Source organism: Armigeres subalbatus, unplaced genomic scaffold (genome assembly GCF_024139115.2).
Source record: "Armigeres subalbatus isolate Guangzhou_Male unplaced genomic scaffold, GZ_Asu_2 Contig1754, whole genome shotgun sequence".
NCBI lineage: Eukaryota > Metazoa > Arthropoda > Insecta > Diptera > Culicidae > Armigeres > Armigeres subalbatus.
The window spans coordinates 15,188-29,119 of record NW_026942566.1 but is presented as its reverse complement, the minus strand read 5'-3'; the positions used below and the strand labels follow the sequence as shown (position 1 = coordinate 29,119).

At 42.4% G+C, this 13,932-nt stretch overlaps 2 protein-coding genes across 2 annotated transcripts in view; both read right to left on the bottom strand.

Annotated features, from left to right (window-relative positions):
- The window catches only part of LOC134203310 (uncharacterized), a 120,291-nt gene that overhangs the window by 100,941 nt on the left and 5,418 nt on the right, over nucleotides 1-13,932 (bottom strand). The window lies entirely within an intron of this gene.
- LOC134203313 (uncharacterized) lies at nucleotides 1,353-5,051 on the bottom strand. The gene has a single exon (XM_062678187.1). The coding sequence runs from the start codon at nucleotides 5,049-5,051 to the stop codon at nucleotides 1,353-1,355; it is 3,699 nt and encodes a 1,232-aa protein (XP_062534171.1).

The window sequence follows — 13,932 nt, the reverse complement described above, 5'->3', positions numbered from 1 at the left end:
ATATATGTAACATAGAATCAAAATTTACTGCTATCGTCGAAATTTATTGATTAAAATGTAAGTATTGTAGCAGTGGTTGGTCACTTTCATTGTTGCTGCCAACCCTGCCTGATGGTGTGACCGCAACCGAAATCAGTTGACAGTGCAATGAGGAGGGTGCTAATCGGGCTGAAATGTCAAGCGAATGTAAATGAACAATTGTTGTTGAGACCCTGAAGTGAAACGTGAAACGTAAAACATTATATTGACGTAGGACTTACGTCTTTCTTTACTATACTGGGTGTTGGAGTAGCAATCGGACAACAGAAGATTGTATTCCGGTTTAATAACTGTTTATTTCCTCGTACCGTATATGGAAATAGAAGGGAGTTATAAAATCCCTTTTAGAGAAAGGGTACAATTAATTACATGAAGGCGAAATATAATGAGGTCATATAATAGTAATTCAGTTTTTAAAGGTGATTTCATGTTGCTTATGTTTTAGGATCTAGGTTAGTTTTTCGTTTCTTGATCACTTACGTTTAGTGTACTTCTATTTATAATTCTGTCCGTACTATCCAACCGTACTATTTGTGTTTAGGTTTAATAGATGTATAATGTAATACTGCACGTTTAGCTAAGAATTCAAATAGAATAGGAGATTAATAACATTCCAAGAAATATAATATTTCAATTAACTAACCACTGCTTTGCACTTGCACGTTTACTGTTTTGTGCGTTGTATTCGCTTCGCTACTTACAGATATGCACCTGTCATAGGGAGATTGATTGACAGCTGAGGTATACGTCGGAACTAGATAGACTGGCGCATCAAGGTTGTGGTGGTATGGAAGGTGCGCTACATCCCGCAGGGTTGTAACAGTCCCCCTCGGTACGTCGCGAAAGTTCTTGCGGCTTACCATCGCTGCAACCGACATCTAACACGGCAATCTTGGTCGCTGGTCTTTCCAATAGCCCATGTACTGTTTGAACTGTCACCCGGCGGACCTGTCCATCTGTAGCCTGGACTGTGCCGATGACACGCCCTCGTGGCCAGCTGTTCCGCGGTAGTTTGTCGTCTACAATCAGCACCGTATCACCTTCCTGTATCGGCTTTACCTGTCCGAACCACTTCGTTTTGCGGGTCAGGGTTGGCAGATATTCTCTAACCCACTTCCTCCAGAATTCGTCAGCATACAATTGGGCCATCTTCCACGATTGCTTCACAGCTAAGGGTTTGTCGTTGAAAGTGATCGGGGGCTTATCTCCATTTGACCCCAACAAAAAATGGTTAGGTGTTAGGGGCGGTTCGTACTCTGTATCTAGTGGTATGTCAGTAAGCGGTCGTGTGTTCAGAATCATTTCGATTTCCATCAGCACGGAACGAGGGATTTCGTCGGTGGGTAGACGGGGAGTGCTAAAGTTTTCATGACTTTCTTCACGGATTGGATCAAACGCTCCCAGCATCCGCCAAAGTGAGGAGCGGCAGGTGGATTAAACGTCCATTTAGTGTTCGGTCCAACGAATTCGAGCATTAGCTTCTTCTGGTCAAGGTATCTCATGGCTTCTGTTAGCTCGCGGGAGGCTCCAATGAAGTTTGTTCCACGGTCACTTATGATTTCTAGCGGTGAGCCTCTTCTGGCAATAAAGTTGCGCAGTGCCAATATGCAAGAGTTTGTCGTCAGCGAATGAGCGATCTCGATGTGTACGCCTCTGGTTGTCATGCAGGTTAGCAGAACTCCCCACCTTTTTTCGACTCTCCTACCTACTGTGACGGACATCGGGCCGAAATAATCCACTCCGGTATAAGAGAAGGGCCGCAGAAATGCCGCTAATCGAGCTTGTGGGAGATTCCCCATTGCGGGTGGTTGGGGATTAGCACGTTGAATTTTACAGTACTGGCAATTTTTGCGAACCCGTTCGTACTCTGCACGCAGACGAGGAATGTAGAATTTCAGACGAATTTCGTTCATCGTTGTTTGGTGGTTCTGGTGATGGTATTTGGCGTGGTAATCGGCGATCATCAAACTGGACACATAGTTGTTCCTAGGAAGTATGATGGGATTCTTGGTATACTCGTCAACCCAGGAACATTTACCAATTCGCCCTTGCACTCGCAGCACGCCGTGCTTATCAACGATTGGGCTGAGCTTGTAAAGTGGGCTGGATTTCGGCAAGTTCCTATGCCAAGGCTGCATACGTGGACTGTTGTTGTGGAGCATTTGGAGTTCATCCGGGTACGCTTGTTGCTGAACTTGCTGGAAAATGAAGTTCTCAGCACAACTTAGTTCTTCCTGGGTTAGAGGGCCAAGCTCTGCTACTTCTCGTTTAATACGCCTACGAAGATTACCCACAAAGCGATGCACATATGCCACAGTCCTCATCAGTCTCTTCCATTTGGAGAATCGATCGAATGTCAGGAACGTTTCGCTGATTGTGTGATGCGAGACAGTCGTACGCATCTCTTCTTTTGTCGTCCCTTGATCTCCACTAGTTCCTGGCCAACTGCCCTCATCTTCCCATAAAAAGTCCGGCCCGCGAAACCAACGACTGCCAGGCTGGAAGTTTGGTAGTCGTGCCCACTTCGTCCCATCGTCGGCTACGTTTTCCTTAGTTGGAAGCCATCTCCACTCGCTTACGTGAGTTGTTTCCAGCAGTTCACTGATCCTGAAGGCCACAAACTGGCTATATCGCCTATGATCCGACCGGAGCCAGCAAATCACATCACGGGAATCTGACCAGAAAACACGCCGTGTAATTTTCATTCGGTGTGAAGTGGCAATGCATTCCGCTAGACGTGCTCCTACCACAGCAGCTTGAAGCTCTAGGCGAGGGATCGAAAGAAATTTTAGAGGGGCCACTTTAGTTTTTGCACTAATCAAACTGCACTCAATCTTCTCATCCTCTTTGAACTTGAAGTAGGCGACTGCAGCTATCCCGTTTTCGCTTGCATCACAAAATATATGCAGTTCCACGACGTTGGTTTCTTCGACAGATGTGATTCGGCGGTAGCATCGTGGAACACTTACTTGCCGTACATTCGGCAACACTCTTATCCAAGTCATCCACTTCTCAGACAATCTTCCGGCGATTTCATCATCCCAGCCGCATCCAGAACGCCAAATGTCCTGAAGAAGAATCTTCAAGTAGATCAGATAGTTTGCTATGAGCCCCATGGGGTCATAGATAGCCATCAATGTCCTCAGAACTTCTCGCTTCGTAGGCATTCTCACGCCAGAAAGCAACTCCGCGTCATGCTTCGGTGATAATCTGAATGTGAAGGTGTCCGCTGCGGTATCCCACCACATACCGAGCACCTTTTCCGTGGCCATCTCCTTGCAAAGACTCATATTCATGTCTGTGGTTTTGTTCTCCAGCAGACGACTAACAACGTTGTTAGAGTTCGACTGCCAGTTTCGTATTTCGAACCCTCCTTGGGAATGGATGTACCGAACGTCAGTTGCCAACTTCACAGCTTCATCTTCAGTTTCTACGCTAGACAGCATATCGTCTACATAGTGTTCGCTTTTAATGCAATCTACCGCCCTCGGATACTGTTCCACGAACCTTTCCGCATTCTGGTTCTTGACATAGTGCGCACAACACGGAGAACCCGACGCGCCAAATGTCATCACTTGTACCACGTATGTTTCTGGCTCGTCTTCTGGATTTCCGCCGTTCCACAAAATCATCTGGCTTCGCTGGTCTTGGCTTCTCATCTTGATTTGGAAAAACATTTCCCTGATATCTCCTACGACTGCAACTCGATACTCACGGAACTTAAACAGGACTGAAAGCAACGATACTAGCTGATCTGGTCCCGTAAGGAGAAAGGTGTTCAGCGACACACCGTTAACCTTCGCTGCTGCATCGAAAACAATACGTATTTTCCCGGGCTTGTTATGATTTGTAACCGGGAAAATTGGAAGATACCAATCGTTCGAATGTTTTTCTTTCTTTTCTTCTGCAGAGAGACGTCGAATGTATCCCTTCTTTTCGTAGTCAACCATCTTCGTGCACATCGCCAAATGTAGCTGTGGATCTCGATTCAATCGTCGTTGCAAGCAGGATAGTCGCTTCAGTGCCATCACCTTATTGCTTGGCAACTGCACTTGGTCATAGCGCCACAGTAGCCCGGTCTCGTAGTGGTCGCCAATCAATCGCGTTTTAGAAGACAGAATCTTTGTCGCTCGCTCTTCATCCTTAGACAACAATTGTTTAAGTGATCTCCCAATTCCCAAGGAGTCTATAGAGAAGTATACCTTCAATGCTTCGTTCAGGTTCTCATCTTCCTTGATGCAGGGACATATGTGGAAACTGTGATAGCTGTCATGTTCGGCATCGGACGCACCAGATGTAGCGCACGGTCCGTAAATCATCCAGCCAAGACGCGTTTTGGCTACAAACGGTTCGTTGTCGCCTCCTTCAATGCTTCTGAGCGCGTGACCTAGCCTACAGTTATTCATGCCTATGAGAATCCTTGAAGAAACATTGTCATAGGAGCTCAGTGGTAGTCCTTTCAAGTAACTGTACTTGGCGGCCATCTGCGATATCGATACGGACTGTTTCGGAAGAAAAAGGTTCTGGACCGTATGTACTTCAGGAAGTTCGTACACTTCTCCAGTGTCGTGCGCACCGGAAATCTTCAGTGCGAGGATAACAGATTCTTCTTCTTCCCGTTGATGCCCGCCCGTCCAGTTGAGGCACAATCGATTAGACTTTCCATTCAGACCAAGCTCTTTCATCAAACTATGCTCCATGAACGTTGCAGAAGACCCGTCGTCTAAGAATGCGAAGGTACTTAGTTTTTTGCCCTTGCCGTAGATAGTAATTGGCACATAACGAAATAGAATTTTTGCCACCGTATTGGAATGGGTGTTGCAGGTTTCCGTCGTTGAATTTTCATTAGTGGATGTCATTGATTGTGGCGGGGCGGACTTGCCATACCCTTTATCGTCATGCAAAAGTTGATTGTGCATGTATGAGCATCCGTTCTTTCCGCACGCAACTTTCACATTGCAAGCACCGAAGTGCTTTCGTAAGCACTTTTTGCACAACCTCTGCTGCCTCATTACTGTCCAACGGGAACCAACATCCATGTTCAGAAATTTCGGGCACACCTCAGGGCCTCTGCATTTCTCCATACATACAGCACATCCTTTCGGAGGGAAGCTTGACGATCTTTCACAGCTTCTTCATTAGTGGAGTAATTCGCGGCATGGACGTTGACATAGTTTTCTTCTCGTCGACTGCGCCTATCTAGTTTAGATGCGCTGATGGACGGAATAGTGACGATACTCGCTGCCTCGACCAGGGTACCTAACCAGTCTCCGAAGTCCGACAGTTTGACTCCATTCAGCTTCTGACGATGATACGCCCAATTCAACCTGATGGATGGCGGCAATTTCTCCGTCAATTCTTGGAGCAACGCGACATTGCATAAATACTCGTCGAGAACAGACGCGGTGATGGCTGCACAGACGTTTTGGACAGCTACTCCGAAATCAATTAGTGTATTAAGCCTTTCCGCTTTCGGTGCTGGCATTTCTCGGACCTTGTTGACCAACGAATGAATAATAATCTCTGGCCTTCCGAAAAGCGTTTTGAGCGTCGAAATTACACCAGTCAGATTGGCCGGATGTAGTAATCTACAGCGTACTGCCTCCAATGCTCTTCCTTTGAGACTTCGTTGAAGACGCAACATATTCTCTTCGTCGCTGTATGCGCATATTCTGGTCGAATTTTCAAAGCTCGCTAGGAAGAGAGGCCATTCCTCTGGATTCCCGAAAAAAACTGGGAAGCTCCTTATTGACAGCTTGACGCGCCGATACTTGACTCTGACTTAGCGAAGTAGCGAAGAGGCTGCTACCATTTGGTTGAAACGCCGCCGCCTGAGGATTCAGTCCGAAACCACACCCAGCTGCACCTCCGTTGACCTTTGCATATCGTTGAAATAGTTGCTTCTGCTCTTCCAAATGCCTTCTTTGCCTGTTTTTCCTCGAGTAACTGCAAGTCCTGCGCTAGAGCTTCCTCTTCCTGTGTAACGGTGATCAATGGCGGTGGATTTCCCGTAGAGCTTGCTGCTGGTACTCCTCCAAGTGACATCTGGACCGGTTGATTAAGTAATACGCTAGTCGATTTTTCACCTGTCTGCTGCCGCTGGTTAGCTGTTGAATTCACTGCGTAACTTTGGCCAGTTGCACTAGTGGATTGTTGTTTTCCTTCTATCATAATCCGCACACGTCGTTCCGTATCCCGAAGCTCTTGGTCGTGTCTCTTCTGCTGGTCTCTAAGTTCGTTCAAACGCTGATCATCTCGCTCCTTCATCACTCGCTCAAAGTCCTTCAACCTTTTCTGCATCGACGCTAGCTGCTTCTGAAGATCATCTCGATTAGGATCTGTTTGCTTGCTAACACTCGACTTTGGTATCGTACCGCTCGTGGCAACTGGAGTAGATGTTCCGGTTGGAATTTTGGATGCCGCTCCAAGGCATTTATCGCAGCTCCATTCCCGATCCTGAACACTTGCGTCTACTCTGACACACGCGAAATGAAACCACTGTTCACAGGTATCACAAGCAACCATACGACTATCGTCTGGTCTCTCACATATTATGCAGCTCACTCCCGGCGGTGGATTTGAAGGAGAAGTTCCCCGCTTTTGACCGTCACCTCTTTTAGACATACCGACCGACCAAGCCCCCGATCAACTAAACGGATTTTATAAAAATGTTGGAGTAGCAATCGGACAACAGAAGATTGTATTCCGGTTTAATAACTGTTTATTTCCTCGTACCGTATATGGAAATAGAAGGGAGTTATAAAATCCCTTTTAGAGAAAGGGTACAATTAATTACATGAAGGCGAAATATAATGAGGTCATATAATAGTAATTCAGTTTTTAAAGGTGATTTCATGTTGCTTATGTTTTAGGATCTAGGTTAGTTTTTCGTTTCTTGATCACTTACGTTTAGTGTACTTCTATTTATAATTCTGTCCGTACTATCCAACCGTACTATTTGTGTTTAGGTTTAATAGATGTATAATGTAATACTGCACGTTTAGCTAAGAGTTCAAATAGAATAGGAGATTAATAACATTCCAAGAAATATAATATTTCAATTAACTAACCACTGCTTTGCACTTGCACGTTTACTGTTTTGTGCGTTGTATTCGCTTCGCTACTTACAGATATGCACCTGTCATAGGGAGATTGATTGACAGCTGAGGTATACGTCGGAACTAGATAGACTGGCGCATCAAGGTTGTGGTGGTATGGAAGGTGCGCTACATCCCGCAGGGTTGTAACACTGGGTGTCATTTAGATTTTTGGAAATCGAGAGCGTTACGCTGGAAGGGAAGATTTTGAACGTTACTAGCGCCTTTATCTTTCGATGGATTTTTAAGACTTATATATCAATCGACTCGGACACTCTCCAGCAATTTGCGTATTTCATTGTAACTTAAGATTATTAACGATAAGCTATTGAAAATTTCAATTCTTGTCAAATCCAGTAAAAATTTCAACCAATCCCGTGCGTTCCTAACACGGACATCAGAATGCGGTATGTTACGGGCCTTCGGGTCTATCGGAAGATTTTCTTTGTGTATAAAAGAAGCAGTGTTTGCCGTGTGCGAGTCATTACAATTTGTGACAGCAGCGCGTACTGACGTGCTTTTTGCTCGCGCATTTTTTCGTTTCGTTCGTTCGTTCGCTGTGTTTACCTACACCCAAAATAATTGTCACGTAATCGCTACGTGAAAACATACGTGGATTTTGACGTAGGACTTACGTCTCTCTTTACTATACCGGGTGTCATTTCAAAATTTCTAAATCGGCCGCGTTACGCTGTGTTGAAAGATTTCAAACGTTAACAGCTTTTACCCTAGTGAACAGATTTCTGCAGTTAACCCCTCAATCGACAGCTTTCAAGTATGCCTTTCATATTAATGCTTGATAATATCCGAAACCTTGTTTCAATAGGCCTAAAACTGTTTTCAAAGCAAAACATTGAATTCACGAAAACCTATAAATATGAGTACCGCATCATTCTTGCATCATTCCATTGCCACGTTCTGATTGGTGCAGACGTCAACGAATGAGCTCACGCTAGGTCTGCTAAGAAGGCATAAAATAGCGCAGCGCGAATTTTCCTCTCAATCTAACCGAAACAGGCAAAGCAATAACAGCATCGCATCGTCGGAATTTTGAACGGTTGCATCATCGTCTCAGCCACGCATTCGCAAACCTAAAGCCTTTTTAAGAGCAAGGCAGAATCGTCAGCATTCTCAGGTCAGCATCATCGGCATTTTCAGCCCGTCATTGTCGAGAAGCCAACAGTAAGCGCGGCACGGCGGTGTGTGACGATAGAGTGTCGACGACAACACTACTGATCAAGTTTTCTCGGCCGATGGCAGCAGCGGTTAAGCGTTTGGTATTCCTGCAGACATCGATTCATAATGTTTTAAACAATCATAAACTCCCAGTTGAACCGCTCAAGAGGAAATTTACATCATTGTGAATGGATCTTTTCAGAACCACTAATATACTTACTAAAGAGTTTTTCGCAATAGAATCATTTTGAAAATGTAGTACAATCAACTAATTAGAGAGCGTTTGCGTGACAATTTTATTAATTCGCGTTCATGGCGATGAATTGTTACAAAATTATGTCTTCCTCGCTCACGACAAAAGAAAATGCGTTTCTTATTCTAAGATTTCAACGAAAATTTTTGAAATTTCTCCATTAGAATTCCAAAAATTGTCACTGTTTTGAGTCTAAATATTTGAATTTAAAATTTGATTTATTTGTTGATGTGAATAGGTAAATAGCTACTGAATTTTGTGCAACTTTCAAACGTTGGTATATAAAGCTTTTGAATATTCTTGGTATTCTTGGCTTGGGAAATTCTAACAGAAATTGGTTGGTGACTTCCTGCTGGAAAACTTCCGAAAAATCTGTTGGTAAATTTTCAGGATTTTTCACAGAAATTCTTGTGATCATAACTAAATTTACTTCGAAGGAAATCGCAACGTGAATTCTTGCGGGAGTTTCTCGGGAATCTCTGCAAAAACTCTTCCGGGAAAACATTTTCAAAAATTTTCAACATTTTTTTCTTTCAAAATCAACATCAAAAACAATTTCTGCGGAAGCACTTAAAAGACGGGTGTTCATGTCCTTCAACAGACATGTTTTGAATACGCCATGCTTTAGAATGGTTTAAAAATGACAACAAGTGGCGCCCCTCTCCTCATAACATTTGTTTAATCAATGCTCAAGAGTGTAACCATGGAATTCAAACAGGGTTTGTTAATATCCGAAAATTGATGTTAGTAAATAACTACAAACGTTAATTTTGTTCTCGAAAACATTTGCTAACGAGAATAAAGCCCATCTAAATAGACATAAAACTAGTTTTCAAATAAACGTCATTAGATATAGAATTTCATTTGTTTAAATAATCCTAAAACTAAATCCGCACAAAGTCCTAAAATCGTTATGTAAATCAGCGCCGAATCCGCGAAAACCGCAAAATCCGCGAAAATCGCGAAATCCGCTTAGTCTTAACAACCCTGAAATTGTACTTGGGTGCCGAATCCAATATTCTAGAGATAACATTTTATGCGTGATTTTCATAAATAACGTCAAAACTAACAGTGGATAATTTTTCTGACTTATCCGCGAAGTGGACGAAGGACTTCACTTGACCACGTCTTTAAACACTGAGAGAAGCTTCGCGGTCAAAAATACTATTTTGTAGGGTTAAATTAAAAACACAACGCCACTAATTTTGTGCAGACTACAAGCCACATTTATACCAAACACAATACGAATTTATTTTTACCATGGGTGAATGAACTAATAGAGCAGAGAAAATTACCATGGTTTTCGGTTATTTCAACAATTATTCAGTACATAATTATACTATGTGAGCATTTAAAATAAGAATATAGTTTTAGTTATTTTTTGCTTCTTGGAAAGTATTTTTCGAGATATTTGTCATGCATTGAAATAAGTTTTAGATTTGTTTTGTCAATTTAGAAAAATGCGTTTATTGAAATCGAGATTTAAATAATTGTTTTCCGGCTACTAAATAACAGGGCCGACCTATGAGAAAGAACATTTGCGACAATTAGATCACAACAATATATAAATTATCATCATTATTATACACATAACTGTTCGGAAGAAAAAGTAACCGATGCGGGAAGTTTCGACAACGCTGTGAGAACGAGGGATCATAGGAAAGACAGCCATCGGAGTATCAACCGGCATCAACGCCGGATCCTATGTTAGTATTCAGGTTCCTCATATTTTCCGGTTTGATAGTTCGACGTTGACGCGAACGGACGTGACGCTGGCTGTGATCTTTTTACGTGTATAGCATCGTTGTCGCCTATTATTCCGATTATTTCCAAACTGTAAGGTCAAAATATTAACAAAAAAACGAACAGTGGGTAATGTCTGTGACATAACCGCTAAGTGGACGTAGGACTTGACTTGACTATGTCTTTAAGATACATAATATGTTCAAATTTCTCACATCAACTATTTTCGATAAATAATCGGCGTTGCATACCATTCATTGGCAAAATCTTCTCATCAAATCGACACAGAAACCAAATCTACCTCGAACAAGAATCATCAAAAACAATTCAGGAAGTATCTGTCCGGTCACGGAATATTAGCCTCGACAGTGGCAACCTTCCCGCTGAAGGACTGCCTGAAATAAGCCACAAGTTGGCCCAGCAGGGGATGTAGGGCCTCCTAATCCATGCGATAGCGACTGAAGAGAACATTATTTTTAACTCTTAGAGCCTTGAAAAAGGATGTTTGCTTCGGCTAAGTCCAAAAAGTAAGAAAACGATCTTTTCAAATAACCGTGAATTTCTAGTGGTGGTATAAAAAGACGCTATTTATGAAAATCACGCATAAAATTTTATCTCTAGAATATTGGATTTGGCACCTAAGTACAATTTCTATCACGAAGGGTATTGAAAGCTTTGATATTGATCTCTATTACTGGCTCTCTGGAGAACCGTTTGTTTTTTTAGCATACATGCTGCATCATGTGGCTTTTCTTCAGCCTGTCTCGGCTCAGCACCGATGCCGGCCGGTCTCGGCTCGACTCTGCTGCTGCTGCCGGTATCTGCTCAGCATTGCTGCTTTGTCGGGTCTGTAGGGTGGACTGCTGCTGTACTGTCTAGGTTTTGGCTGATGATGGTGGCTTCGATGGTGACGAGCCGAAAAAGCGGTCGATGCAGACTTCATTCCCTGTTAAAAGAGTGAGAGCTGTTCAATCGATGATGCGGTTGCTTCGCTTGGCCCGGTCAGAATGAAAGGAAAAATCGCGTTGCGCTATTTTATGGCTTCTCGGCAGACCCATCGGCTGCTCATTCGCTGGTGTCTGCACCAATCAGAACGTGGTAATGGAATAATGCAAGAATTATGCGGTACTTATATTCATAGGTTCCCTTGATCTCAATGTTTTTCATTGAAAACAGTTTCATGCCTATTGAAACAAGTTTTTCGGGTCTTATCAAGCATGGACATGGAAGGCATACTTGAAATCTGTCGATTGAGGGGCTTACCGCAGAAATTCGTCCATTGAGACGAACGCTATTAACGATTAAAATCTTTCAACACAGCGTAACGCGGTCGATTTGAATATTTTGAAATGACACCCGGTATAGTAAAGAGAGACGTAAGTCCTACGTCAAAACTCTTTAGTAGATCCATTAACAATGTAAGATGTAAATTTCTATTTGAGATGTTCAACTGGGAGTTTATGATTGTTCAAAAATATCATTATGAATCGATGTTTGCGGGAATACCAAACGCCATCGGCCGAGAAAACTTGATCAATGAATCGTCCACTTTGAACGTACAGGGGCACACTAGAAGTTAACTTTCTGAAATCAGTGTGGCGAAAGGCATCTAAGGTTCGATTTCTCAAATTTAAGCACCTTAATCGAAAAACTGTACTGTACTGTACTAGCGAACACCATCCATCATAACAAAAGATATTTTAGTTACTAGATAAAGATTGTCGCTTCGGTTCCCTTTGTTCTGCTGTCCGAAACATGTGTGGTACATACCTGTCAAATCGTATGGATTTTCCTTCTTTGACATTTAGCTCCCCTATCCTCGCCAGCAAAAGATGTTTCGGACAGCGACGACAGCGACAATCTTTATCTAGTAACTAAAATATCTTTTATCATAACCGGTACCATATAGTTTTTCATGAAAAGTTCCTAATTTTGAGAAAACCCGCGTTAGATGTCTTTCGCCATATACATTTCTGGAGGTTAACTCATGCCACCTATTTGCGCATATACGATAGTGCCTGGCTGTGGAAGTGGCGGGTAGAAAATCAGCCACTGTCAATAATTCATTCATATCACTTCAAGACAAAATTTTTAAAACGACTTATCTGCTTTTGTAAACAAAGATTCAAACGACAATTTGACGAATCTGATAGCTCTCCCACGCAAACCAACATCATCAATAGGTAGCGGAAACCTTCACCTACCTGTTTATGGTGTTGGTTTGCGTGATCAAATCGTCGTTTGAATCTATTTACAAAAGCAGATAATCGTTTTGAACCCCAACTTGATCAATGTTGTCATTGACAGTCTATCGTCACACCGCCGAGCCGCGCTTACTGTCCGGTAGGCTTCTCCTTTGTGCGGTGGCCTCGACGTCGACAATGCCGGACCGAAAATGCCGATGATGCTGACGATTCTGCCTTGCTCTTGAGAAAACTTAAGTTTGCGATAGCGTGGCTGAGACGATGGAGCAACACTTCAAAAGTTCTGGCGATGTTGTGGTTGCTTTGCCTGTTCTTGTCAGATCTCAGGGTCAGATTGAGAGGAAAAAATCGTGCTGCGCTTTTTATGCCTTCCTGACCTAGCGAGAGCTCATTCGCTGACGTCTGCACCAATCAGAGCGTGGCAATGGAATGATGCAAGAATGATGCGGTACTCATATTTATAGGTTCTCGTGAATTCAATATTTTGCTTTGAAAACAGTTTTGGGCCTATTGAAACAAGTTTTCGGATATTATCAAGCATGAATATGAAAGGCATACTTGAAAGCTGTTGATTGAGTGGTTAACTGCAGAAAACTGTCTAAGACGAATTAAGTACTGTCCATTTAATTCCACCAGTTAATTTTCGTTATCTTTGCAGATACGTATTTCGACCACAACTGTGTGGTCGTCTTCAGTGTCTTGTACTTGACTCGAGTCAAGTACAAGACACTGAAGACGACACAGTTATCTGAAAATAACGAAATTAAATGGACAGTACTTAATTCGTCTTAGACGGTTTAATACATTCCACTAAAAAGAGCTTAATATATTTTTCTGCAGAAAACTGTTCAATAGGGCAAAAGCTATTAACGTTTGAAATCTTTCAACACAGCGTAACCCGGTCGATTTTAAAAAAATTGAAATGACACCCGGTATAGTAAAGAGAGACGTAAGTCCTACGTCAAAATGCCCCTTAAGTAGAGATTTGATGCAATGAATATACCGCTAAATATACTAACCATAAATCCAATATTACAGAAAATGTTGTTTGAAATCAAATATAAAACGCAAAGAGAAACTAGAACAATTAACTTCTGGTTTGCACCACTCAAGAAAACTTAACCCTTCACAATATGGCGGCTTGATAATGAATGATCTGCCGAAATTTTCGTCACCATACTTTGTTATTTATTTAACCATGCGCGTGGTAAAATTAATAACAATGAAGTTATTTCAATAACATATTTCTTTATTCTAACAACATAATAAAATAGTTATTTTAAGAACTTTTATATGGCTAGAATTACTTCAACATCATTCTCAGCGAAGATTCATAAGATGTTCAAATCTATCACATAATCTTATTTGGATAAAAAACCACCGATAACAGCTCAAACATTAATAAACTATCAATCGATTT